Genomic DNA, 25,022 nt, shown 5'->3' on the forward strand with positions numbered 1-25,022 from the left:
ATTGGGCGGGACACCGCAGCTGACACTCGAAGCAGCAACAGTCTCTTCCGCCTTACAACATCACTACAGACGATCCTCAAATCTCTGTACGGTTCGTTCCCCTTCTCTTTCCCTGCTCAGCCGCTCTGGCACTCCTCCACCAGCTTTGCCCGCTGCTGCTCCAACTCCCGCCAGCACTTCGCCCCCTCTTCCATTCCCTCCAATCCAGCTCCGCACGATCCCGAGTCTTCCTCGCGTTCTCTCCTCGCCACAGTGCTGGAGCTGCCTGCCCACGCGTGTTTTGAGCAAGAGCTGACGAGCGACGATCTCAGGTTACATTCGAGCAAGATGGATTCTCAGCGACGCAACATCTACGCCAACGGCTCCGCTGCTTACAAGGGCCCGGCAATGCCGACTCACTACAGCGCCGCCAGCCAGAACCACGGTGCTGCAGGCTACCTCCCTCGCGGTGTTCAAGGCATGGCCCACCACATGGCCGACACCAACATGTCAACCTTGGCCAACGGAATGGGCGGCATGAGCCTTCACTCCAGCTTCAACTCTTCCGCCGCTAGTAAGAACGGCTCTCAAGTCTCCGCCGCTTCTTCCGAGTATGGCGGTGTTCCCCTTGCGCATCACCAAGGTCTATGGATCCCCAATCAACATGTTCTTTCGGGCATGTACAATGTTATGCCACAGGGTGCTCAACAGCAGACAGGTTTGCCTCATTCGCCGGGACTGTACACTCCGTACATGCAGCAGGCCAGCTATCAGTATGGCCACCATGCCATGGCTGAGAACAGCCCCATGGGACCGACCTGGGCCAGCCGAGTCTCCTCTGGCGAGATGCCAGCCTTGATGACCCCCCGTCGTGACTCGATCTCCTCAAACGAAAACGACCTCCCAGGAACACCCTATACTGGCTACGGCGTCTATCGCAATGGCGCGACTGTCATGGACCGTTCTCCGAGTGGCGTCTTCACCCACAGTGCGACTCCTTCGCCTTCCCAGATGTCGCACTCATATGCTCTGGCTCAGATGGGCAAGGCTCAGCCCTTGACGACTCTGCCGCCCCACCTGATGATCCTCCTTCAACAGGAGCCGGCAATTCCGCGAGCCATCCCAGCTCCGCAGTCTCCCTTGAAGCCTCTGGACCGTAGCTTGGAGAACAAGAACGGCGAGACCAACGTCTACATTCGAGGCCTTCTGCCAGAGACCACCGACGAGATGCTTCATGCTTGGGGCTCCCGTTTTGGCGATATTCAGAGCTCCAAGTCTATCATCGACCTGAAGACCAATCTTTGCAAAGGGTGAGTCACCCTCTTCCTCTTTGCCTGACCACCGCTAACTCGCTTTCTCAGATTCGGCTTCATCAAGTACCACAACTTCGCCGACGCCGAGGACTGCATCCGCGGCTTCCACTACCTGGGCTACGAAGTCAGCTTCGCTAGGGTACGCCTCCTCTCTTCTCTATCAACCATGCATTCATGCTGACCAGCGCCTTCAGGAGTCTTTCTATGCTAAGCTCAAGAAGTTCGCTGATGAGAACAACACGAACCTCTATGTTTCCAACATCCCACGCAACATGAACGAACATGTATGTGCCCTCATCATTCCGACTTGGACGACTGCTTGCTGACATCTCCGTAGGAGCTCGGTTCGATCTTTGCTCCCCACAAGGTCTGCTCGAGCAGGATCCTCCGTGACAGCAGCGGCAATGGCCGCGGTGTTGGCTTCGCTCGGTATGCCTCTCCATCATCTGGATTCGATCGAGTCGTTCCGTCACTGACAAGCTTCCAATAGTTTCGAAACCCGCGAGATTTGTGAGGAGATCATCCGCAACTTCAACAACACCCCGGTGTCGAAGCCCGGAGGCGAAGAACACCTCATCCAGATCCGCTATTCGGACACCCACGAGCAGAAGTTGCTCAAGCAGCAGACCGCAGCAGGCCGCCAGTTCAGGGCCGCCGAATATGATATGGGCGTTGCTGTCGCTCGTCAGACCATGTTCCCGACTGAGCAGCGATTCTCCCACCTCTCCGCGACCGAACAAGACGCTGCCAACGAGTTCGAGGTCTTCCTTCAAGCTCAGCAGAAGTGAGTTAGACTGCGCTGCTTTCGCAATGTCACAGCTAACAAGTTCTCCAGTCAACACCCACAATCCTACGCTCCGCAGCCGCCTCGCGTCCGCGCCTGGGTGCCTCCCGTCACCTCCAATCTGGGCATGCAGCGCTCCACGATGCATCCGATGTCGCAGTCCAGCGTTCCGTCGATTGTCAAGGTCGAGGGCGATGGATCCAGCTCGGATCACGACGGCGACGCGAAGACCACTCCGGCTACACCGGTCAAGGCGTCCGCCGAAGATGCCTCCAGCTCTAGCCATGGATCTACCCGCCACGACTAGATTCACCGACGTCATCCGCCGCTTACATTTGCTACGTTTGTCCTGACGCTCAGCATTACTTGCCGGCATCCATCCTCCTCATCCTTTCAGCTTTGGTTTGGCACTACGGACGTCCACGGGTCCTCATAACCAAAAGTATCGCCCTTACCGTCAACATGGATACACCGAAGCGATATCCTTTGCGAACCTCATTTCATCTCAGTATGATCAACCGCCCGGCTCAGGAGCAGCATCATTTTGGGAGCCTTTCCAGCATACAACTTCAACTCAAACATCTGGCTTTGAGGATCCACTCCATCCACTGTGCATTTAATTTCCTTGCATCATCACAGCTCTTTTCACAACTTGCACTAATTCCTTTCCCTTCTTCAATCACCCATCAAAGTTTTCATTCTACCCAACACTTCCCCCTTGAGTTTATGTTTTGTTTTCGTTGCGATGGATGGAAGAAGTGGCAATCATTGATGGTCTTCTTCTTTTCATTCATTCGACACTTTGGGATCGTCTCCTTCTGAGAGATGGATGGATTACAGACTATTGCAGCAATGCGTCATGTGAAAAGCGACAGCTCACGAATGTGGGATAGGGTCGGAGGGCATTTGCGGAAAGGTCATTAAGCGGCAAAAATGGTTCTAGGTCTAGGGTCAAGTATCAGCGGGATAGCTAGTTTCGATACACGTCGTGAATGATATGGTCCGCACCTCTACACAGGTTCTACTGCGTTGGTGATGTTGTTCATGACGAAGTATTCATTTTGCAAGCATCCAAATCCACTTAAGCTTGTCATCAAGCTTGAACTCGTGCTGTATGAGAGGCCGTTGCAGCATGCCTGCTGTTGAGTCTCCACACTCAAAATCTGTGTCGCAGTGCAGTTTAGACGGTCATAGATGCCCGTGGACTCGCGGAAATTCACAGCTCGGAGCTTAGCGGCTTGGCGCGGCGATGGATTACCAGAGCCCTAGCTCCAACTACGCGCATCAACAGCACCCATTAACCTCACTTACGACGCTCATACCTCAGCTAACTCGCCCTTCTCCTCCCTCCGCCGTCCGCTATTTGTTTCCGAAACGTCCTAGAGCTACGACTTTGGGGACAGATCTCCGTGCGTTACACGCAGTTCACGAGCTCGCCGCCTCCGACCTAGCCATCCTCCACGTACGCCATGGCGAAGGAAGACGAGAAGCCCACTCCTGTGGACAAGGGCAAGGGGAAAGCCTCAGATACAGTTGATGGAGCGAGCGCCCCAGAAAAGGACAAAGACGGCAAGATCATAAAGGATGGACAGAAAGGCGGTCTCCCTGCTGGTATGTTCGCTCCCAGAGCTGGCCTTTCGGGCTTGTCTCCAGCTCGAGCTGACCGAGTATTTGTTTCATAGAAGAGCTCAGCGAGGAGGACCAACAGCTCAAGAGCGAGCTTGACATGCTAGTCGAGCGAATACTGGTACGTTTCTCGAGCATATATGTCTCGCAAGGTCACAGAAACTTACTCGACTTTGATGCAGGAATCGGATACGAGCCTGTACAAGCCCGCGCTGGAAGCTATCAAGAGCTTCATCAAGACGTCGACTTCATCGATGACCGCAGTACCGAAACCGCTCAAATTTCTACGGCCGCACTACGAGAAGTTGGAGAAGGCATACGAATCATGGCCGGCTGGGGACAACAAGGTATGGAACATCACGGCAAGTATCAAGTCTACATACTGACGGGACACAAGACTTCATTTGCGGACATGCTGTCTGTCCTCGGAATGACCTACTCGGACGAAGACCGGCTGGACTGCTTGAAGTATAGGCTTCAGGCACCCTCGACAGATCTGGACTCCTGGGGACACGAATACATGCGGCATCTGGCCCTGGAGATTGGCCGGGAATTCCAGAGCCGCTTGAATGATGACAAGGCCACAGACGATGTTACAGATCTTGCTCTAACTCTGGTGCCCTTCTTCCTTAAGCATAACGCCGAGGCAGATGCGGTCGATATCCTCAGCGAGTTGGAGATGATTGAGCAAATAGAGCAGCATTTGGACGAGAACATCTACTCCAGGGTGTGTTTATACATGATCAGGTACGCGCCCTCCTTCCAGCTCGGTCTAAGATAATTACTGATGGCACCAGCACGGTGTCCCTCCTCACCTATCCTGACAACGACCGATTCCTCCGCACCGCATACAAGATATACCGAAGGTATAAGCAGTATACGCAGGCGATAGTGCTAGCTATTCGTCTCAACGACCAAGAGCTAATAGAGGAGGCCTTCAACTCGACAGATGACAAGTCCATCCGGCGACAAATGGCCTTCCTTATTGCACGCCAACGGATAGGTCTGGATGTCTCGGAGGACGAAGACCCCGAGTTGCAAGAGTGCCTAAACAACACGAGGCTGCCGGATCACTTCAAGGCTCTTGCAAAAGAGCTCAACATACTGGACCCGAAAACACCAGATGACATCTACAAGACACATCTTGAGAGCAGTCGGACTGCAGGTCTGACCAACACCGACTCCGCTAGGCACAATCTTGCCAGCGCTTTTGTTAACGCCTTCGTCAACGCTGGGTTTGGTAACGACAAATTAATGCTGACGGAAGACAACAAGCACAGCTGGGTGTGGAAGACCAAGGACGAGGGAATGATGTCGACAGCCGCCTCTTTGGGTATGCTCATGCAATGGGACGTTGAGATGGGTCTTGATAAGATCGATCCTTACACCGACCACAATGATGATTATATCAAGGCGGGTGCTTTCCTTGCGACAGGAATAATCAACTCTGGAGTGCGGATGGACGCAGATCCTGCTCTGGCTCTACTTGGCGAGGATACCAACTTGGCCAACAAGAACATCAACGTCCGAGTAGCATCGATCATGGGTCTGGGTCTTGCCTACGCAGGGTCGAACAAGGAAGAACTTCTGGAGCGACTTCTTCCTATTGTCACTGACACCAACCTCGATATGCAGCTCTCTGCCATGGCCGCACTATCTCTGGGTCTGATCTTCGTTGGCTCTGCGCAAAGCGATGTGTCCGAGGCTATCATCCAGACATTCTTGGACGAGGACCGGACAAAGCAGCTCAAAGACAAGTGGACTAGGTTCATGGCGCTCGGGCTGGCCCTTCTATACTTCGGACAGCAAGAGGAAGTGGATGTCATTTTGGAAACCCTGAAGGCCATCGATCATCCCATGTCCAAGCCAACATCTGTGTTGGCCGAAGTTTGCGCCTGGGCCGGTACTGGAGCTGTGTTGAAGCTACAGCAACTCCTCCACATCTGCAATGACCACATTGAAGAGGATAGCGACGAGAAGAAGGGAGATGAACTGCTACAGTCCTATGCAGTCATCGGATTGTCTTTGGTTGCCATGGGAGAAGACGTTGGCCAGGAAATGGTTCTTCGGACGTTTGGACATCTTATGCACTACGGAGAGGCCAACATCCGGAAAGCGGTTCCCCTTGCAATGGGCCTCATTAGCCCTAGCAATCCACAGATGAAGGTTTATGACACGCTGTCAAGATACAGTCACGACAACGACAACGATGTTGCCATCAATGCCATCTTCGCCATGGGTCTTGTCGGTGCTGGTACCAACAACGCTCGTCTAGCACAACTCCTCCGACAGCTAGCCAGCTACTATCATCGGGATCCCAATGCGCTGTTCATGGTGCGCATCGCCCAAGGTCTGTTGCATATGGGCAAAGGTACCCTATCTGTAAATCCCTTCCACACAGATCGGCAGGTGCTGTCCAGAGTTGCTGCCGCCGGGCTGTTGACCGTACTTGTGTCCTTGATTGACGCAAAGTCTTTCATTCTCGGCGACTCGCACTACCTCCTCTACTTTGTGGTCACTGCCATGGCCCCAAGATTCCTCATCACCTTAGACGAAGACCTGAAGCCGCTGACGGTCAACGTGCGTGTTGGTCAGGCGGTGGACATTGTCGGGCAAGCAGGCCGCCCGAAGACGATCACGGGCTGGCAGACGCAGAGCACGCCTGTGCTCTTGGCTTACGGGGAGCGGGCGGAGCTGGAGGACGAGCAGTACCTCAGCTTGAGCAGCAACTTGGAGGGCGTGGTAATCCTACGGAAGGTGAGTGACTTCATACATCTCGCACCATGTTTGAGAGACTTCTTGCTAACGATGCGACTAGAATCCGGAATGGGAAACATGAGGCATAGCGAGTTGATGGTTCATGACCTTTTCGTGCAACTTCCAGCATTCTAATAGATCCACGACCCGTGCGGACGAAAGCACCGGCGCGTTGTATATATAGAAAGCATTGCAAATTCCATACATTTGGTACGGAATCCCTCCAGCGCTCCCTCACAGTGGAGGATCATCGTGACTGCATGTTGTTCTACTGCTTGATGAATGTTATTGCCGGACTGGTCGTTTTGGGGTCTTGCTTCCACCGCTCTCATCCCACAAGCGTTGTTTTTGGCAGGCGAGCTTGGTCCTTCGAGACTTTGAATTGCAAAGCATCCGTGAAGCTCTCTCGTATTAATCATCTCTGTACTTTCTCCTTGACATGAAAATTGCATTTGTCAGAAATGATATACGAAGTAGCTGCTGCTGCCGCCAAGCCAGTCGGTGAGACCCGATGACGCCCGAGCCAAATCCGAAGAACTCGATATTGGAAAACGTCAGGATCAGCGAGGGTTTGCTGCAGGGTTAGTAAGGCCGAAATCTCGAATCTTTCAAGAATTGTTCAGTACGCGTGCGCTGGGTTCATAGTGGTGATGGGGAGATCATTGGGTGTCGTGTCAGTCATGAACGAATCAAGCGCCGCGGAAGGTCTTAAATGCTCGTTCGGCACAATTTTTTTTCTTTTATACACGAATTCTACCGCGGTCAGCAGCAGTTATCTACGGACCGTTATTAGCATCCCAAGATCCTAGCTGCTCTTCTAAGATCCTAGCTGCCTAGGTATATGCCCCCGCTCTAATGTGGTGTGTGGGTGGGCTAGCCCGGGTTATCTGCCCGTTCCATCGCACGAGTGGTAGGTTGGGGGGTTCTTGCTCCACCTTAGACAACATGTGAAGGGAAACAGCGTTGGCGGTTGCGTACCCCGCTACTTAGCTTGCGAGTATTGGGCTTAGAAATATAGGGGAGGTTTACAAATGGACAAGGGGCATTAGGGGTGGAAAGATGGTAACGCGTCATGGATACATAAAAGATCCGGGTTTGCCGGCTTTCTTCAACCTCGCCACGACTTTAGACAAGATGTGAAGGGAAACAGCGTTGGCGTTTGCGTACCCCGCTACTTAGCTTGCGAGTATAGGGCTTATAAATGTAGGGGAGGTTTACAAATGGACAGGGGGCATTGGGGGTGGAAAGATGGAACGTCATGGATACATAAGAGATCCGGGTTTGCCGCTTTCTTAACCTCGCCACGACTTTGATACAAGAACCTCACCTCGCCTCACCTCACCTCACCTTTCCTCACCTCACCTTTATACACGCATTCTCCTATTTGAACTGTACAGATCCTTTCTTCGAACATAATGGCGCCCCAGACGATGCAGCAATGGACGGTCGAAGGGAAGGACGGCTTCGACTCGCTTAAGCTCAACGAGAGTGCTCCCGTGCCGAAAATTGGAGATAGAGATGTCCTAGTCAAGAGTAAGTATCCGGAATATCGGCAACCTCAACAGAGATGCTAATAATCATCAGTTCACGCGGCTTCTTTGAACTACCGAGATCTCATCATCCCGAAGGTAAGAAGGAGAAATCTCTGAGAGGCCCCGCACGCCCACAAGGAAAGTGGTTGACGATAGCCAGGGCCAATACCCGTTCCCGCTGGACTTCGGCGTCGTGCCGGGTTCCGATGGCGCAGGCACGGTCGAAGCGGTCGGTGCTCACGTGACCCGCTTCAAGGTTGGCGATAAGGTTGCGACGCTCTTCAATCAAGGCCATATTGCTGGTTCTCTGGATCAAGTATCCGTGGCTACGGGACTTGGAGGTGTGATTGATGGCACGCTTCGCCAGTATGGCGCGTTCGATGAGCAGGGACTGGTGCATATTCCTTCGAATCTGAATTGGCAAGAGGCGAGCACGCTCAGCTGTGCGGCGTTGACTGCGTGGAATGGGCTGTATGGGCTCGAAAGCAGGGCGCTAAAACCGGGAGATATTGTCTTGACTCAAGGTACTGGAGGCGTCAGCATCTTTGCAGTGCAGGTAGGTCATGCTTAGCTCCCTTTCTGTATCAGTCTATTGACAGGATCTATCCAGTTCGCGAAGGCAGCCGGCGCAACGGTCATTGCCACGACATCTTCAAGCGCCAAAGCAGACACCCTGAAGAAGCTCGGCGCGGACCACGTCATTAACTACAAAGACGAGCCGAACTGGGGCGAGAAAGCCAAGACCCTGACGCCTGGCGGAGCGGGCGTGACGCATATCATCGAAGTCGGCGGACCGGCAACGATGGCACAGTCGCTCAATGCCATCAAGATCGATGGAGTCATCTCCATCATTGGGTTCCTCGGCGGAATGTCGAAGGACCAGCCGACGTTCTTGGACTGCTTGACGAACATCTGCACCGTCCGCGGCGTGCTCGTAGGATCCCGGCTGCAGTTTGAGGATATGAACAGGGCGATTGAGGCGAATGATATCAAGCCCGTGGTGGACGAAAAGGTGTTTAAGCTCAAGGAGGCGAAGGAGGCGTACCAGCACATGTGGGATCAGAAGCACTTCGGCAAGCTCACCATCAAGATTGCGTAAGGCGAGCAGTGTGGCTTGTAGGCGAGGCTTGGAGGTGTGGACTCGTAGATAAATTGCGCTCTGAGGATGGTTCGATGAATTATCAGGCGATTTGAACGAGATGCAATGTGGTCACTGAACTGAGATTTGACTCGCCTTTGATTCCCTACAGAGAGAGCTGGACCTTAGGGGTTCGGGTAATATCTACATACGTTTACGAGGTATAGAGGTGAGGACAGGCCAATAGACGGGAGGCAAACTGATACCCCGGTACACTGTAAGCACACGAGGGCTTAGCAGCTATATTGGTAAGATGTCGCTTAAGCAGATAGGATTCAGGCAGAGAGGATTCAGGCAGATGGGGTCGATGATTCCCGGTGGCTCTTTTTTGACTTGATCCTAGGTTCTTCGCCGTGGCAGCACTTGTCGTATGCTATCATAGGACAAGCTTGTACCTAGGCACATAGATGGAGCCAGACTAGTTCCTAGATACGCTTCTCCGTAGCGTCCCAAGAAACCGTCCCGGTGGCTGGGATTCGGGAGGTACTGCATATAAAGCCCGAAGTGATGCACATAACGCCCTAATAATCGCATGTAAGGTCGAAACCACGCGTCCCTGTGGCCCCGGGAGACGAAGGAGTGCTGACAGCGGATAAATGTGAAGCATTGCCGCATGGGAGTCGGTCAGCCCTAGGGAGGTTTTGGCTGGCTGAGGGGGCTTCAACCACCTCATCCACCCCTACCCACTTCGACGTTCTGGGCTCCTCCGTTCAGCTTCACCCCCAGCGCCTCGATCCAGCCCTTCATTCGCCCACCGCCTGCATATTTAGATGCTTTTAGATGCTAGCTATGGCTTTGCTAGGGTGCTGGCGCTCTCCAGCCCCAGTGCCCGCCTCTTTTGCAATGGGGACCTCTCCGCTCAGCTAACTAAACCTCCTACTTCTTCCTCTACTATAGCACGTACGTCCTGCCGCTGCTGACACAGCCCAGAGAGCCCCCGTCCTCTCATCACTCATTCTGCTACGCCCTTCGCTCCGCAAAGATCGGCTATGAACTGTTGGCTGTGCACGATCCACTCTTCCTTCGTCCATTGATCTTACGGCCGACTATGTTTCTGAACCTATTTCAAGGATACCTCTCTTTCCGGGCGCTGCCCCCATATCACACTTAACACTTAAGCATTGTATTGTACGCCCGCCGCTATGGCTTCACGGGGCCCCTACTCGCGGTATTCCTCTCCCGCCCGCTCTCCCGATATATTCCCCCCTCAGTACGACCCATTCGACCCCCCACTAGATCCCATTGAGATGCAAAGCCATACTCCTTCTTGGGAAACCCGTCGCTCCGCCGAAGAACCTCGAGGGCGCCGCTCTACAACAGACATCCCTCTCACCGATAGGAGGTCAAGATCCGCCGTGTCCATACCATCCGATTACGGTGCAGATAGCTCGTCTGGATATGCGCCAATACCTCCCGCGGCACACGCTCCCCGGAAGTCTGTGGGAGGCGCATCTGTACATACTTTCGGCGCGTCACTGAACTCGTTCGGCTCGACCCTCAACCCCGTCAAGACCAACGACCCGGATACGCAAGCATTAATGGATAGACGAGCTGGGGAAATCGCAGAATGGAGGGTACATTGGCAGACACCGGCCACCATGCTGGTTCTATTCGTAGCAGGTGTCATGGGCGCTGTGGGGCACCATCTCTTCTACACACACCTGAATGGGAAGCCGGCAGAGAATCAGCTGAAGATGGTCCGGTATGGTACTGCTCTGGCTTTCTTTGTCAAAGCTATGCTCGTAGGCACCGTCGTCCTAAGCTATAGGCAGAGGATATGGCACACGTTCCGTAAGAAGGCGATGACAATCTCTGCTATCGACAGTCTCTTCTCAGCCACAGAAGATCCTACCCAATTTCGTTCCTTCGAGATGATTCGGAACGCGAAATTGGCGACTTTGATGGCAATCGCCAGTTGGGTAATAAAACTATGCTCCTATTGAGTAATCTACATACTAATTATATAATAGTTGATTCCGATAGCTGCGGTTCTGTCACCTGGATCCCTGACGTCGGAGCCGAAGGATTTGCACAACTCCACGTTCTGTCCAGGTGTAGGCACCTTGGACTTTACAAATGAGTCTAGATTTAATTTCCGGAATGAGTCCGCGTACCCTGGAAGCTCATTGATATACTACAACACGACAGATGTCAATGCCAAGGCACCCGGCTGGTTCGACTACTACGATCAACCTAGCAAAATCTCCAAGCGCCTCTCAATTACATCAGCATACTTACAGAAGCCAGTCCAGGACCCACAGGCATCGGTAAATAACTGCGATCATGGCTGGAACTGCACATATATCATCCATTTCCAAGGTCCGGGCTACAATTGCGAAGAGATAGCGAATAGCAGTAATCCCGATGCGCAGCAGTTGAATGACCAGGGAGCCCCATTCAATCTTACCGCACTTGCACCTCAAGGGAACAATGTTTACATGGCTAACGTAGATGTTGGAGATTACACCGATCCACAGACCGAAACCAACGACAAAGGAGAGCCTGCCAACGGACCACCTTATCCTCCCTTGCTTGGAGTTTTCCAAGCGGAGCCTATCCTTTGGATCGGGTACTCCATCAACACTAGCAAGTTATATGACAAGTCCTCAGAATATTATGCTAAGTGGGGTGGTGTACATGAATCAAAGATCTTCAAATGTAAGAAAGCAATCGTCAGATCTCATTACAGTGACAGGCCGTAATAAGTCTGTGCACACTTGTTTGCCGCTGCTTGAGGCATCCCCTATTCGGTTTCAAAATCCTGGGCGCGATGTCAAATTCTGGGCAGCGCAATCTGAGCCGCTTCTGGACTGGCTAGCTTCGTGGCAATGGGATTGATCTTGACGGTGGTATCTTGCCTCCAGGGTGGCGCTCAAGCAGTAGCATATTTGTGTGCATGGACTTGGCATAGTGCTGTATTTCTAGCGAGGATGTGAAGCTGACCCCGTGGCTCTAGGCGAAGCATATCATACGAACTATACCATCCTTATGAACTATACCGACGCAATTCAAACAGCAACAATCATGAACAGAACCTTTATTTCGCCAATTGTCGACACGTCTGTACAGCCAAATGCCAGAAACGCAAGCCAGGTCGTTGCCACTCCCAGCAGCAATTTCGTACGCCCCAACGACAATGTTCAACTGTACAAACTCACGGCCACATACCATGCCATGGGGTCTCTCGTCCGTAATTTCCTTCGCGGCACAATCAGCCGCGAGACTACTTTCCAAGTCACCAAATCGGACATTTCCGAGACTCGGTTGGTCGATGTTAGCACTTCCTACCCGATCAAGGACTTAATGAACCAAACGCAATCTTTTTTCGAAGACATGATAGTCACTCTCCTCAGCGATCCCCATCTCATAGTAGCGTCCACGGACGGCGTGCCGTGTTCCAAAACCCGGAGCATCAACTCTTTTGTTTACCAGGCCCGGGGCCTCTGGATTGGCTACGCAATCGCCGTAGCCGTGGCTTTTGTTTTCCTCCTCGTCGGCGCTTGGTCCATCTTCCAGAACGGCGTGGCAAGCGATACCCTTTTTAGCCGCATCATGGTCACGACGCGCAATCCGACCATTGACCGCCTCAGCGTTGGTGCGTGCCTTGGCGGCGACCCCTTCCCGGCCGAGCTGCGGAAGACGAAACTGAAGTTCGGCGTCCTACTCGAGGACGGCGAGGGGCGAGACGGCCCGTTGGGCCGGGTGGAGCATTGCACGTTTGGCACTGTTGGCGAGACCAAGGACATTGTCAAGCATGGCACGTATGCTGGTTTGAAGAAGTGGAGAAAAGATGCCGAGGAAGAGGTCGGCGATGTGGAAGAAAAAGACGCGCTTTTGCAGGGATTTCAAAGAGAGTCTTTGTAGGACTGCAAGATTTGGCGCAATTTCTTGGATCTGAGGCCGAGAGGGTGGATCTCCGTGATGATATATGATTATAATGAGTAATGTTTGGTTCTGGGGGCCACTGCTAGAGGCGCAATTGGTCTACTAACAGATGGTATCGGTGTTTATAAGCGATGAAAGACTAAGGTATTGGTGTACATAATTGTACAGACTCTGTGTGTATACGCTCTGTTTCTTGTCTATAGCTCAGAGATACCCGAATGGAAGACTTGATTTTTACTGCACCCCCCTCAACCTCCCCTGCGTCCTTCTATTCCCCTTAATTCCAATGTCCCCCCCCCGGCCCCCTTCTTTCTGCGTCTGCCAGAAAATCCTTCACGCAGCATAATCTATCAATCCTTGCACAGGATGCGTTCTTTGCAAGCCCACGCTTTCCGGAGACCTGTGTTCTCTACCCACCAAATTTTTCGGTCTTTTTAAGCACGTCCTCGCCTAAAACCGTGGTGCAAGAAGAGGGAAAAGCAACTACATGCTTTAGGCACGCTGGTGTGGTCATGCTTGCGGTATAAATGTTATATCTTCGACCGAAAGCGTAGCTGGCAAGAGACTAAAGAGGGTGAGGGGGGTGAAGTCCACGCTTTTGGTCTGAATGGTCCATCTTAGACCGGAAGCATATCTGATATAAACACGCGTTGTAGGATAGCTTTGAGAGATCGATGTCCCGTAAATGTGCACGTTGCTTCAAAGTATTAGAAATAGCGCGAGCGCTGGGCATAGTGGCTGGGTCTCTGGTCATGAGTTTATCGCAATCTCGCAACAGCATTGGTGAAAGTTGTAGTTAGGGCTCCCTTTGTTGTTGGATTTGGGAGTAATGGGAGAAATATTGGTAAAATTATAAAAGAGGCAGAATTGCGTAGAGAGGTTGGACGATACTTCAACTGATACACTATACACCAAAAGCGCGCCCCACATCAATATGGTTAGAAGACCAATGGCGTAGCTAGTAGTGTAAGTACTTGCAACATGACCGCCGAAACAGGCCTTCCAGGAAGTGGTCAGCGCTGGATCAAACGCATTGTATTCCTTAAATTAGCATCGCTGCTGGATCCAACGACCCACCCCACTATGCTGTCGCTCTAATCATACCCCATCATGTTCAACCCGTCTACACACAAACAGTACAGCATCACGACTTCGCCTAATGCAACCTCCTCAGCGATTCAACCATCGCTCGAACCTCCTCTACGTCCCCTAGCCCCTCGACCACCTTCTCCTGAACCTCCGGGCTACAGTCCAAGAACCGCTCAATAAGCTCGCCATCTACGAATCGCTCCGGCTCGCTCGACTCGCGGACATGGTTCTTGAACGCGCGATAGGAGTTGAACTCGACGTCGCCGGGGCTCTGGATCAGCTCGGCGAGGTTGGACTGCAGGCTAATGAGGAGGTTCTGGTATTGGTTGTTGATGAGCGCGAAGAGGTAGATGGAGCCTTCGACCTGTGGGCATACATTATTAGCAATGCTCCATCTCACGTGACATTTCAAGGGAGAGGGAGAGTGGAGGGGGTGTGTCGAAGGAACTTACAGTTGCGACAAAAGCCCTGGGAATTACAAACGCATTTGGACTCGTTGCGACGTTGATGCGGCGGATCCTGTTCACCAGCTCCCCAAGTAGCATCTCGCTAGTAACCTGCAGCCTGCGCTTGTCATCAAGAGTAACAGCGTTTGTGTCCCGCTTCAGCACCATGAGGTTGCCCTCTGCGTCGCTCTCGAGATACGTGTTCTCGTCGACTTCGGCGACGGCCGTTCCCCAGGTGGTCTGGAAGTGGCGGGCGATTTCCGTCAAGGTGTCGGGGAGACCTGCTTCGCCACGTTTGTATTCGACTACGGAAACGCTCTTCATGAGGTCTGCAATGACGATTGCGTTGCCGGTGACGGTGATGTCGATCGGAGCGGTTGCAGTGCGGTAGCTGGCAACTTTGTTGAAAAAGGGTTTGCTCGGAGTCGTGTACTCGAAGGCGTAGATAACGACCTGTAAGCCAAATCAGTCAGAAAGCATAAGACTTGGCTTTTATAGATACTTACAGTCTTGATGAGCGCCGCGACAATCTTGCCTTGAATCATAGCTAGACACCTGCATCCACCCCTGAGGGACAGCTCCCCGACTTCTTTGAGTTTGATATCCGCTGTTACTTCCAAGACGATTATTCGGCCGCGCTGGGAAGTGTCTTGCTCATCATCAAGATACGCGGTCCCTATGACAAATCTTTCAACGAGACCTCCGCTTCCATCGTCTAACTCACACCTCATAATGCTCTCTACCAGTTCGTCTTCGTTGAGGGGATACGTATCAAGCTCTTTGAAAAGTACTTCGTCAGCGAGCTTGAAATGGCTCTGCATTATCTCGACTCCGTTCTTCAGTATTCGCTTGATAGTTCCCAAGCCGAACGCTTTCAAAGCTGGCGAGTAGGCTATCCGCCGGACGGTCTCGTTAACGTGTAGTGTTTGGACGTGTGTGGTTCGCTCTGCATCGACTACTGCGATCCTAAGATCTTCCGAGGTTGCGATTGCAATTGCACCAGGATAGGCTTCCGAGTCGAATGAACAGACAGAAATAGCCTTTTCAGCAGTGACCGCTGAGTATACCAGTCGGTTCTCAGACCCATATATCAAGCTAGGCTGCTCACATGTAGCGAAGATGTTGAATGTACCATCTCCTCGTGGTAAGGCCCGAAAGTTTGCCTCCTGCGTTCCTAGAACGATAGTCTTTTTCCCTGACAGCTCATAGGTGTTCGGGTTCATCGAGTACGTGACGACATTTCCGTCAGCCATTGCAATGAACAAAATTGGTGGCTGATCTTGAAAGATGGTCGTGAGAATCATGGACCGTGGGACTGAGTTTTCCGCCACAGTGACTGTATGAATAGGTTCGAGGGTAACTAGATCGACGATGGAAACTCTTGCCTGTTGCCAGAACCCAAGGAATGCTATTGGCTTCTGAGTTATGGTTGGAAGGGCGATACACGACACCTGAGTGTCGGCTCCGAACTTCACTGAAACAGTCTCTCCTGCTGCAGGCCTGATGCCATTGGTGACATCTAGCACAAAGAGCAGTACGCCTCCAGAAGAAAGTAAAACGCTCTTGTCGTTTGCAGAGGCAGCAGTAATGGGATGACCGTTGGGAGGGGACCATTCGGCGATGATCATACCGCCTTCCAGATCCGAAACTTGGACATGTGATCCAGTTACTTGTAGAATCCGATCCTGGGGTAAGTTGCAGGCTAAAAGCGTGTTTTCAGACAGAGCCAGGCTTCTGAAATTGTCCACTTCTTCTACTTCTCCATTTGAGTCGAAGGAGAATGCCCTCGACTCGTCTACGAATGTGACTAGAAGTGTATCCACGGATTCGGCGGTTGAGGAAGACTTCAGACTGAAGATATTCAATATGTTCTTCATTTCGCCCAGCAGGCCCAGGTCTTCAAGGCCCACCCCGCTTCTCACGCTGCGAAGGCTTCCGTCTTGATAAGCACCGCTACCAGTCACGATCCGTGCTTGTCCGGAAGAGTATTCGTTGGCTTGGCCTTCGCCTGACCTGTTCCCCATGTCCATGACTGTAAAGTCTAGGATTGGTGCAATGTTCGCAAATGTTTGAATGACTTCTAGAGACTTCTCGGAGATCCTGATTACCTGGGAGTCGCCTTGGTGAGCGCCAACGAAAATCTGTCCTCCGTCCAAATATACCAGGACTGAGGCCCGCGTGGTTTTGCCAATAACGTCCATTTTCCAGTCCGCAACGTTTTTGTTCTCGTCCACGACCAGCATTAGCAGGTACAGTTTGCCATAGTCATCTGCTAGGACGAATCTCTGATTATCAATACGCTCCCAGGCTACGAATATGGTGGCGTCATCTAGGGGTTTGGTGTGTATTTCGTTCAACGTCTCGTCGTAATAAGAAATGGAAGTTTCTCCCAATATCAAAAGACCAACTAGCACCTGTTAGCGATCCAATTTTTTTCTTCCCAAATTTCAGTTCTAACTTACATGTGGGTCCCGATATTGGAATAATGTGGCTCGCTCCAAGTTCCAGCTCTCCCTGTAGTTCCTGAATTTCGTCAAGCTTGACCATGTCCCCAGTGCCGGGTGCATTCGCAAATTCAAGCTCCCGAAGCTTCACTTTTACTCTGGACATTGAGTCTTCGTATAAAAGGGCGAGTTTCGGCTTGTCATCTCGTGGTGATCTAGGGTGGAGGAAGGCTGACGAACGAACGAACAGCTCCTCTATTCGTGTTGGAAGCGGCTCTCCCATGTTTGCAATCTCCGCGTCCTTCTTTTTCTTGCCTCTTTGAACCAACGGCACTACATTGATGATTCCTTCATACACCTCTATTATTATGAACCGCCCGGTGGGGTCGATGTGGCATCGGTTTCCTGTCTGGGCTTCTCTTGCGGCATTGTCTGCTACGCTCACGTATTTCCTCTCGGTTTGGAGTTGTTTCGTTGTAGGATCCCATGATAACGTAAAGTACATCTGTCTGTCTGTGCCAACGAAGAGATGGTCCGTTATTGAGGTTGCTTGTCGAAGCTTTTGAAGCATGGTGACTTTGCCATAGATGGCTTTCGAATGCTGGAGGACCAGCCCATCGGGGCTTTGGGAATAGAACTCGAGGCAGTTGGCTTTCCTGTAAAATAGATGATTAGAATGGTGAAAGCTCTGGGGGTTGGAAGACTGCCTACGCGACGACCAGACATTCTTCCGCTGCGCTCAAGAAATTCAACTTGAGCGCATGGCGGATACTACTCGGGCGGTGGATGGGAGCTAGATATGCCATGGTGAAGTCGATGGCCTGCTGCAGCTCGGAGAGGTGTTAACAGCTTGGATGAGCAATCATAGTCGCTGAGGTCGTTCGGAGGTATTCACGTCATTAACGCCGTTGCGAGGCTTTGGGCTTCACGCGAGCTCGACGTGACAACCAGGGCGAGGTATACAAATCGCAGCCAGCAAGAAGAGCGAAACAACAAGAAGTGGAAATCCTGTGTATCTAGGATTTGCGGACGGATACAGAAACCTGAATTTATAATATTAATTACAAAGGTATCGTCCATGGTCAAAGTAAACGCGGGGCGAGGTGTCAGTTAAAGTACGTGTCGCGCTATGCCTGTTGCGGGAACTCGAATGCCAGCCCTGGAGTTGATCGAAAAGCTCAGCTCGGATGGATCCAAGCATAACAGGTAGTACGATATCCCAATGTGCATCCAAGCAATTTCCTTTCTAGTTTAGGGAACTGAGCTGCCCATGCTCTAGCCTGAGCTGTGGGTGTGCTGGGGTGAGCGCATCCTGAGCCGAGACTGAGCAACTCGTTCCACTGTCGGCTCTGCGTAAAGGAAGGCGGCGAGGAGCAGCACAAGGAGATTTATATAGAGTTGATAGAAGAGTCTACACAGCGTTGCAATAGTAGCCTGTTTAGAGCCACTTTAGACAACAGATAATTGGGCTCCGCACGTGGGCACACCTTAGCTATACACGCTACACATGACTTTCAGCGCTGCAAGAACCTCTCAGAGGCCTAATTCGGGGTCATGTAGACATGTCGAAAAGGCATGTAAACGGAAGGGTGGTGTTGTAGGCACGTAGAAGTTCATTCACTCAGATCACGTGCTGTTTGCTTCTTGTCATTTCCATGTATTTAGGTCGCTCGTTGAGTTTCTCTAGCACCTCATGGAGTTCAAAACAACATCACCACCGTGATCTTGTATCACCCGTGACGATACTAAGGTTCCGGCGCCTTGCAAGCGCGCTAGAGCTCGTGTTCCTACTGAACGAGCTCGGCGGTGGGGCTGCCGCACGGAGGGGATCGGGGAGTGCGTTGAACTTCCACATGAAGATCGCCTACTAAGATGGAATGAATACGATGTGAAGTGCAAATCTGGGCTCTATCCCTTAACCCGTTGATGTGCAACGCCAAGGCGGCCCGTGCAGGAACACCGTACTGAGGTATGCGCAGAGGCACAAGCGTAGATAGTAAACAGCTGTAAACACGCCAATAATCAACCCAAATTGATCCTTCAAAATGCCTCGAACCTCCAATGACATCGACTATGTGAAATGGAAGGATCCTCGTTCAAAAACGTCAAAAAAGCCACCACCAAAGCCCTGGCCGCTGCCTCAATTCACCCCCCTCCGCATCGACGACTATTTCGACCCGGGCGAAGCAGCTGTGCCCTCCAGTCTTGATCGGCATAATCCTATAGCTATTTTCAAGCTATTCTTCACCGACGAAATGATAGATAAGATGGTGGAGTGGACAAACGAGTATGCAGAGGCGCACCCACCCGAGCTCACGCCAAAGGGCCGGCCCAGACAGTGGAAACCTACAAGGAGGCACGAGCTCTACGCCTATTTTGGAGTCGTGATACATATGGGAGTGACCGTGGAGCCCTCTGTTGAGGACTATTGGGGTCTAGTAGACCGTGGAGCTCGCCATAAGGTGGCGAGCTATATATCAAAGGACCGGTTTGAGCAGCTTGAGCGCTATATTCGATGCTCGCCCGTGCCTAAGGATGGCTTCCAGTCGACTTTTGACCGCGTAGATGAGCTCTCAGAGCACCTGCGAGCACTCTGCCGCACATACTGGAGCCCCGGGCCTCACCTAGCTATCGATGAGACGATTCAACGCTTTATGGGCAGGGCCAGCGAGATTGTCAATATACCAATAAAGCCGACGCCAGAGGGCTTTAAGATATGGGTCCTAGCTAACCAGGGCTACGTTCTTGATTGGCTATGGCATGCGAAGGGCAACCAGAAGGGGCCCGTAGACCTTGACACGAGCTTCCTTAATGAGGGCTTTACAAAGACACAAGCTGTCGTCCTGGACCTGCTAACACAGCGCAATCCTGTGACCAACGCTGTCCTATACCCGCCTGGAAAGCACGTCGTTTGGCTGGATAATCTCTTTACCAGCGTGAAGCTATTCGAACGGCTCCGTGAGCTTGGAATTGGGGCTGCCGGAACAGCTCGAACAACCAAGACAAGACGGGAGGAAATGGGCGAGGAGGAACACAATATTGAGGTAGTTGAGGGGCCCATAAGCAGTATACAATTACAGACAAAGGCTAAGAAGAAGGTGGCTGCGGAGAGCGTCTCAGCACATCTTGTAGACCTTAAGTTAAGCCATGATAGCCAAATTCCGTGGGGTACGCTATATGCAGAGTTATCAGAGAGTCATGAGGTGATGGAGTTCGCCTGGAAGGACGTCACCATGGTGTTATTCCTGTCTACAGTCCATGATGGTGGGTGTCGCGTCCTCAACACTATGCCGCAGAGCCGCTGACGTTATATATCGCCAGGTCAAAACTACGTTGCGAAGCTTCGACGACGGCCGGCTATAACTGCCAAGGGCTATAAACAGACCGTCCAGGTGTTTGGCGACAAGCGCAGGGCTATGCTAGATATTCCGGAGTTTATCGAGGAGTATAATCTATGGATGTGCGGCGTCGACATTGCGGACCAGCTACGCAGCTATTACAATACAAATCGTGTCCATAGAAAGACGTGGAAGCCATTATTCTCTTTTCTATTGGATACAGTAGTGGGCAACAACTATATGCTCTCTTCGTATAAGCAGCCGCCCGGCGAGCGAGCTCTCCGACGAGATTCTCACCTACAATTCTGTCGAGACCTCCGAGACGCCCTCCTCCATGCCTCTATTCGCCCACGCCAGCCAAAGACCTCACAAAAAAGAAAGACAATGATGGAGGTGACGTGGCTGCCGGTCAAGGAGCATCAGCACGTCAAACTATGGAGGAAACAGGCCTTCTGCTCGGCATGCGCACGTGCTCGGCGCACAACCTCAACACCACACCGGGCAGCTCGTAAGCCGCTTGCAGACCTCTCAGAAAACACTACAAGGAAGGCACGGAGTGATAGTAACGGCTGGAAGCGGCCGTATAGGACGCCTAGGACTTTATATGGGTGTTCTGTGTGCAGGATTCCTCTCTGCACTCGGAAGGAGTGCTGGGCCGAGCATCTCGCAATCCTCAACTCCAAGGACTAGGCGTGTAGATAGCTATATACATAGAAATCACGAATTCGAATAGCCTCATGCGCACGGCAGTTCTCATCACGGAGGGCTAAGAGCTGGCTTCTGATTGGTTAAATCCTTATCGATAACGTAGGACGCAAACCAACGGGTAAAGGGATAAAGAAATAAAACATATCGACGCTATCAATTCAAAACATGCAAAGAAACTCCCTTCGTTATAGAACAACCTCCTTCGACCATCTAAAAGCCAGCTAAACAAAGCAGTCGAGGGAACTCTCCTTAGAAAACACCTTCATCTGACACTCTATCCCGTCACATTTCAAAAAGGTGGTGGCGGTGGTGCCATTCCAGACCCCCCAGCAGGAGGAGGTGCAGATCCTGCCGACCCGGCCGACCTTGCCGACCCGGCCGACTGAATTACGCCGCCCTCTTTCTTGATCATAGCTAATATGCCCCCTGCGAACAGCACCGATATTGAGAAGGTGGCCCACTGGAGGCCGATTAACGTCTTCCCAGCAGTAATATGGATCGTTGACACGGACTCATTTTCGGTGACGAAGTCCATCGCGCTTGTGACCTGGTTGACCGATATCGCTGATGCCAAAGCAAACCCTGCCGACATCCATACAAATCCAAGCATAATGGTTCGCGTCCTCTGTCTCTTCTTTTCCACGGCTAATTGGTCTTTGGGTGATGATTTTAGACTTAGTTTAAGGACCACGAGAGCGACTACACCAAGGAGGAACATGACGCCGGCCGCCGCCAGGAGGTAAAGAATGATCTTAGATTGGATTGTAACAGCAACACCAACGTGACTAATTCGGCAGCCACGGCAGATTTAATCTCTCTCGGCCTATAGAGTCGGCTGTTTTGCCGGAGCTAGAAAGGCAGTAGAGTGCTTTACTCGGGACGGAGGCGCAGAGACCTGTTCGGAAATCAGTGTCTGTAATTGTACGGGAGAGCAAGTTACCAAAGTAATTCACACGTATCTCTGAAATTAAAGAGGTCTCGTTTCGCTCTTGTAGCTTCACTGCAAAGATATTCGGGATTCCGGCTGAATTAGATACGCAGCCACTAAGACACAACGCTTTATATGAGTTAGCAGATACGTGAGATCATATAAAATCTAGGGATAATACAATATAAGGTGATGATTGGTAGGGCCAGGAAATACACAAGGAAGCGGTAATTGGCATTTTCTATCAAATAAGTTTAGTACACAGCCAGTGCGAGTAGATGAATAAGTCTATCACACTTACGCAAGCGTCTCGGGGAGGTTGACATTCTCCAGAGCGTGTTTTCGAGAATAAGAATAGTATTCAAATGAATCTAGTCGCTGCGCGTTTGATAGTTGCAAAACGTTGGTGGGAATGGCGTGTCTTGTCTGTTGGTGCTTCGGTAGTCTGATGTCTTTCCTCTGGACATAAAGCGTCGTACTTATATACAAAGGTAGCTGCGCCGTTCCAGTTCAGAGCTATGGCGAGCATCCGGGTTCATCAGTCTCGATTCGAGTCGCGCTACCGCATCTAAGCGCGCCCTTGCCCCGAAACGCCTCAGAGCTTCACTCGTTCATCGCCCCGTTTCCACCACCAGCAGTCGCGTGCCACCTCAAGTCTTTGAGTAGGCATAGCAAGTCCACCGCAAGAGATAGTGCCATCTGAATTTAAAGAATGAATGAGAGTACACTAGTAACGCACACGTTTTCGCTCGATTCTCTGGTGCTGGCAGAATGGTAGCATCATTGACATTGAGCATCTCACCCTCGTAACGCGGAGGACAGTCGCGCCATCCGCCGCAGGAGGAGAAAATTATGAAATTCATCGGCTGTGGCAGATAGAAAATCTGGCTTCATCATTGGTCTACTGATGCGTTTTACTAGTCCAACACTCCAGCCTTGTTTCAAACATTTCCTCAGCCTAGAATAGTTGAGCGGCTACTTGAAACTAGAGCTACGCCGCAGCCGCGATGCCCGCACGTGGACCTTGACACCAATAGTTACGCGCTGAATAGCCTAGAAACTTCGGAGTATGTCGCAGAGCGCGCGCGCTTCGTCAGGGGCGTCTGAAAGTAAGGTCAGCTACTCTCCACGTTTGAGGCGAGTGAGGCAGCTATCAACCCTGCCGGTGAAGGCGTCTCATCCTAGAACTACTCACACAGGCAAAAGCGCTAATATGCAACCGTTCATGCAACCGTTCATGCAACCTTCTAGGCTGTGTTAGTAATGTGGGAGAACCTGGGCGGCTACTCGGGCTGCGACGACCAGTTCTCTGAAAGCTTTGATGGACGCTGCTGAGTCAGCGCGAGGCGTGTTGGAGTCGTCCGGTGCACGAACCTGCCAACCAACGCCGCACAACACCTCCAGTCGCACCCTTCCAAACGCACCCTCTTGCAGCTGTCTGTGTCTTTCCGGGACTGTCTATGGTCAACAGTCCCTAAGCTTATCGTCCTTACTATCATCTTCCGCCTTACTGACAACCATCTTTCAGCCCATTATGGTCGTGGCCGCCCTCGTGCCCCAACGTCTGCTGATTTACTCTGTATACCAGTTGCTGCTGGTGCCCGTCCTGCAGTCTCTGCCGCTCATCTTCCTGTGAGCGCGTTGCGGAGCTTTGCATCAATCCCACCCCAGCGTCCTGGTGTGCGTCGCGCCCATCGGTGCCGGTCGTGCTGCTCGTCTCTTGGACACGTGGGATCCATTGGTCGCGGACTCTGTCGAAGTACAATAGACTATTGTCAGACAACAAGGGCTCGCTCGCATTTGTTGTTATTATTGCGGGGCTTTCTGCGTTCATAGTTGTGTTTCCCATTTGCGACAGATATCCGCGGATAAACTAAAGCTTTAAAATGAGAAGCGGGCAAATTTGTGAATATGATAGATGGCTTGACGAAGTTCCGGAAATCACAATGGATGTACGCCTCTTTGATATGTGGTAGGCCTTAGCGGGGAAACTTGAAAGTTTCAACAATGCGGGAGCTGCGGCGGTAAATGTCTGCGCGCCGTCAACGTCCGGGAATTTGCTTTCATACAACCTCATTCTCAAAATGCTTCATCCTCTTTCATTCCATAGTCGACTCAATTGCTATCGGCCATCAAAAGCGCTAGTGTTTCATGACCAGCTGACCTACCCAGAGGGCATTTTTCTAGTTTCCAGTTCTCTGCCATTCGCTAACCCTGAGCATGATGAATGATCGGGTATCCACGACATGGCGTTCGTGCGTGGATCTACCTACTCAATGCCTTGTCTCGCAGATATCCAGAAGACCCCAGCAATTTCCAGTAGATCCTGGCGTACTCGGAGTGTTCCCACATATTTGGGACGAGACGAAGACTATACCTTTCCACTCCCTCGTGGACCTGTTCATCGTGGGAGAGCTGAGTGACAGGGACGACATGGTGACCGATGTTTGGTCACCAAGCTGTAACGATTGCTTTCCAGTTTGTGCCTCGTCGGATACCTGCCTGCCGTGCAATAGGAATATATCATTCGTGTCAAGCTCTGTCGACCGCCACCGATTTGGACGCTGTCACTGTTTCAACCATCGGTTTTTCGAGACTTCCCCGAGACCAAATGTAGATGCCCAAAGAACGACATACCTGAAGGTTGGAAAGATGTCATCACAGACCTGAAGACCCGGCTACACGTCGCGCATCCAACTCGAACCGTGTTTCTCATGATTTCTATATGACTGAATATTATCTGGCTTGTATGGGATCCCACGAATAACATTCACTCCTTACATTTATTCGATCGTCTCGCAAATAGCTCCGAGACGGCCTGGACTCTCGATCCGCGATACAAGCCCGTCGCCGAAGCCTGGTGGTTCAATGCGGATACCGGCGAAATCTCCTTGCTCACGCTGCTCAAAAATCACATAGGCGAGCGGTGGAAGTGCTTTTTGGAATAGGAAAAACCTAGGACCCCTGTTCTTGGTTCCAAACGCTGTGCTTTACAGAACTATGCTGACGTTCATTTTATATATACCCACTCAACTAAAGAAATGATGAATCAATT

General features: G+C 51.7%; 8 protein-coding genes across 8 annotated transcripts; 5 read left to right on the top strand and 3 right to left on the bottom strand.

Annotated features, from left to right (window-relative positions):
• Window positions 1–327: 327 nt before the first annotated feature.
• On the top strand, window positions 328–2,383 carry BDZ99DRAFT_375600 (uncharacterized protein; the record flags this gene model as incomplete). The annotated part of the gene is made up of 6 exons (XM_033714984.1): window positions 328–1,289; window positions 1,341–1,431; window positions 1,487–1,576; window positions 1,630–1,721; window positions 1,783–2,076; window positions 2,128–2,383. The coding sequence occupies 6 exons, from the start codon at window positions 328–330 to the stop codon at window positions 2,381–2,383; spliced, it is 1,785 nt and encodes a 594-aa protein (XP_033583330.1).
• Window positions 2,384–3,371: 988 nt separating this feature from the next.
• BDZ99DRAFT_433548 (26S proteasome non-ATPase-like protein regulatory subunit 2) lies at window positions 3,372–6,878 on the top strand. The gene is made up of 6 exons (XM_033717402.1): window positions 3,372–3,687; window positions 3,759–3,823; window positions 3,885–4,049; window positions 4,100–4,449; window positions 4,500–6,459; window positions 6,521–6,878. Exons 1-6 carry the CDS (start codon window positions 3,546–3,548, stop codon window positions 6,539–6,541), a joined length of 2,703 nt encoding a protein of 900 aa, XP_033583331.1. The 5' UTR covers window positions 3,372–3,545; the 3' UTR covers window positions 6,542–6,878.
• Window positions 6,879–7,571: 693 nt separating this feature from the next.
• BDZ99DRAFT_134678 (alcohol dehydrogenase) lies at window positions 7,572–9,279 on the top strand. The gene is made up of 4 exons (XM_033712635.1): window positions 7,572–7,992; window positions 8,044–8,087; window positions 8,152–8,547; window positions 8,602–9,279. The coding sequence occupies exons 1-4, from the start codon at window positions 7,875–7,877 to the stop codon at window positions 9,088–9,090; spliced, it is 1,047 nt and encodes a 348-aa protein (XP_033583332.1). The 5' UTR covers window positions 7,572–7,874; the 3' UTR covers window positions 9,091–9,279.
• Window positions 9,280–10,271: 992 nt separating this feature from the next.
• BDZ99DRAFT_407110 (uncharacterized protein) lies at window positions 10,272–13,255 on the top strand (the record flags this gene model as incomplete). Its single annotated transcript, XM_033716468.1, has 3 exons — window positions 10,272–11,048; window positions 11,100–11,787; window positions 12,086–13,255. 3 exons carry the CDS (start codon window positions 10,272–10,274, stop codon window positions 12,991–12,993), a joined length of 2,373 nt encoding a protein of 790 aa, XP_033583333.1. The 3' UTR covers window positions 12,994–13,255.
• Window positions 13,256–13,813: 558 nt separating this feature from the next.
• BDZ99DRAFT_505818 (DNA damage-binding protein 1) lies at window positions 13,814–18,020 on the bottom strand. Its single transcript, XM_033724129.1, has 5 exons — window positions 17,705–18,020; window positions 17,012–17,649; window positions 15,056–16,956; window positions 14,556–15,002; window positions 13,814–14,467 (listed from the first exon to the last, which is right to left on the bottom strand). The coding sequence occupies exons 1-5, from the start codon at window positions 17,797–17,799 to the stop codon at window positions 14,171–14,173; spliced, it is 3,378 nt and encodes a 1,125-aa protein (XP_033583334.1). The 5' UTR covers window positions 17,800–18,020; the 3' UTR covers window positions 13,814–14,170.
• A 3,088-nt stretch (window positions 18,021–21,108) lies between these two features.
• BDZ99DRAFT_458250 (uncharacterized protein) lies at window positions 21,109–21,959 on the bottom strand. Its single transcript, XM_033718875.1, has one exon. The coding sequence runs from the start codon at window positions 21,755–21,757 to the stop codon at window positions 21,329–21,331; it is 429 nt and encodes a 142-aa protein (XP_033583335.1). The 5' UTR covers window positions 21,758–21,959; the 3' UTR covers window positions 21,109–21,328.
• On the bottom strand, window positions 21,690–22,455 carry BDZ99DRAFT_134771 (uncharacterized protein). The gene is made up of 4 exons (XM_033712637.1): window positions 22,269–22,455; window positions 22,149–22,208; window positions 21,980–22,096; window positions 21,690–21,934 (listed from the first exon to the last, which is right to left on the bottom strand). The coding sequence occupies exons 1-4, from the start codon at window positions 22,291–22,293 to the stop codon at window positions 21,825–21,827; spliced, it is 312 nt and encodes a 103-aa protein (XP_033583336.1). The 5' UTR covers window positions 22,294–22,455; the 3' UTR covers window positions 21,690–21,824.
• Window positions 22,456–24,112: 1,657 nt separating this feature from the next.
• BDZ99DRAFT_134738 (uncharacterized protein) lies at window positions 24,113–24,859 on the top strand. Its single transcript, XM_033712636.1, has one exon. It carries the CDS (start codon window positions 24,188–24,190, stop codon window positions 24,635–24,637), a length of 450 nt encoding a protein of 149 aa, XP_033583337.1. The 5' UTR covers window positions 24,113–24,187; the 3' UTR covers window positions 24,638–24,859.
• The last annotated feature ends 163 nt before the right edge of the window (window positions 24,860–25,022 follow it).

Source organism: Mytilinidion resinicola (assembly GCF_010093595.1).
Source record: "Mytilinidion resinicola strain CBS 304.34 unplaced genomic scaffold BDZ99scaffold_2, whole genome shotgun sequence".
In the NCBI taxonomy this organism is placed as follows: domain Eukaryota; kingdom Fungi; phylum Ascomycota; class Dothideomycetes; order Mytilinidiales; family Mytilinidiaceae; genus Mytilinidion; species Mytilinidion resinicola.

Bases quoted from the DNA above. Each gene is read 5' to 3' on its own strand.
- BDZ99DRAFT_134738 (XM_033712636.1), top strand. From the start codon at position 24,188: ATGATGAATGATCGGGTATCCACGACATGGCGTTCGTGCGTGGATCTA.
- BDZ99DRAFT_433548 (XM_033717402.1), top strand. From the start codon at position 3,546: ATGGCGAAGGAAGACGAGAAGCCCACTCCTGTGGACAAGGGCAAGGGG. The intron at 4,450-4,499 runs GTACGCGCCCTC...TGATGGCACCAG, and splicing joins GTGTGTTTATACATGATCAG to CACGGTGTCCCTCCTCACCT. The intron at 6,460-6,520 runs GTGAGTGACTTC...CGATGCGACTAG, and splicing joins GCGTGGTAATCCTACGGAAG to AATCCGGAATGGGAAACATG.
- BDZ99DRAFT_134678 (XM_033712635.1), top strand. From the start codon at position 7,875: ATGGCGCCCCAGACGATGCAGCAATGGACGGTCGAAGGGAAGGACGGC. The intron at 7,993-8,043 runs GTAAGTATCCGG...AATAATCATCAG, and splicing joins TAGAGATGTCCTAGTCAAGA to TTCACGCGGCTTCTTTGAAC. The intron at 8,088-8,151 runs GTAAGAAGGAGA...GACGATAGCCAG, and splicing joins GAGATCTCATCATCCCGAAG to GGCCAATACCCGTTCCCGCT.
- BDZ99DRAFT_505818 (XM_033724129.1), bottom strand. From the start codon at position 17,799: ATGGCATATCTAGCTCCCATCCACCGCCCGAGTAGTATCCGCCATGCG. The intron at 17,650-17,704 runs GTAGGCAGTCTT...TCTATTTTACAG, and splicing joins GAAGAATGTCTGGTCGTCGC to GAAAGCCAACTGCCTCGAGT. The intron at 14,468-14,555 runs GTAAGTTCCTTC...GTATGCCCACAG, and splicing joins CCAGGGCTTTTGTCGCAACT to GTCGAAGGCTCCATCTACCT.
- BDZ99DRAFT_134771 (XM_033712637.1), bottom strand. From the start codon at position 22,293: ATGTCAACCTCCCCGAGACGCTTGC. The intron at 22,209-22,268 runs GTAAGTGTGATA...CTTATTTGATAG, and splicing joins AACCTCCCCGAGACGCTTGC to AAAATGCCAATTACCGCTTC. The intron at 22,097-22,148 runs GTATTATCCCTA...ACTCATATAAAG, and splicing joins ACCAATCATCACCTTATATT to CGTTGTGTCTTAGTGGCTGC.
- BDZ99DRAFT_458250 (XM_033718875.1), bottom strand. From the start codon at position 21,757: ATGTTCCTCCTTGGTGTAGTCGCTCTCGTGGTCCTTAAACTAAGTCTA.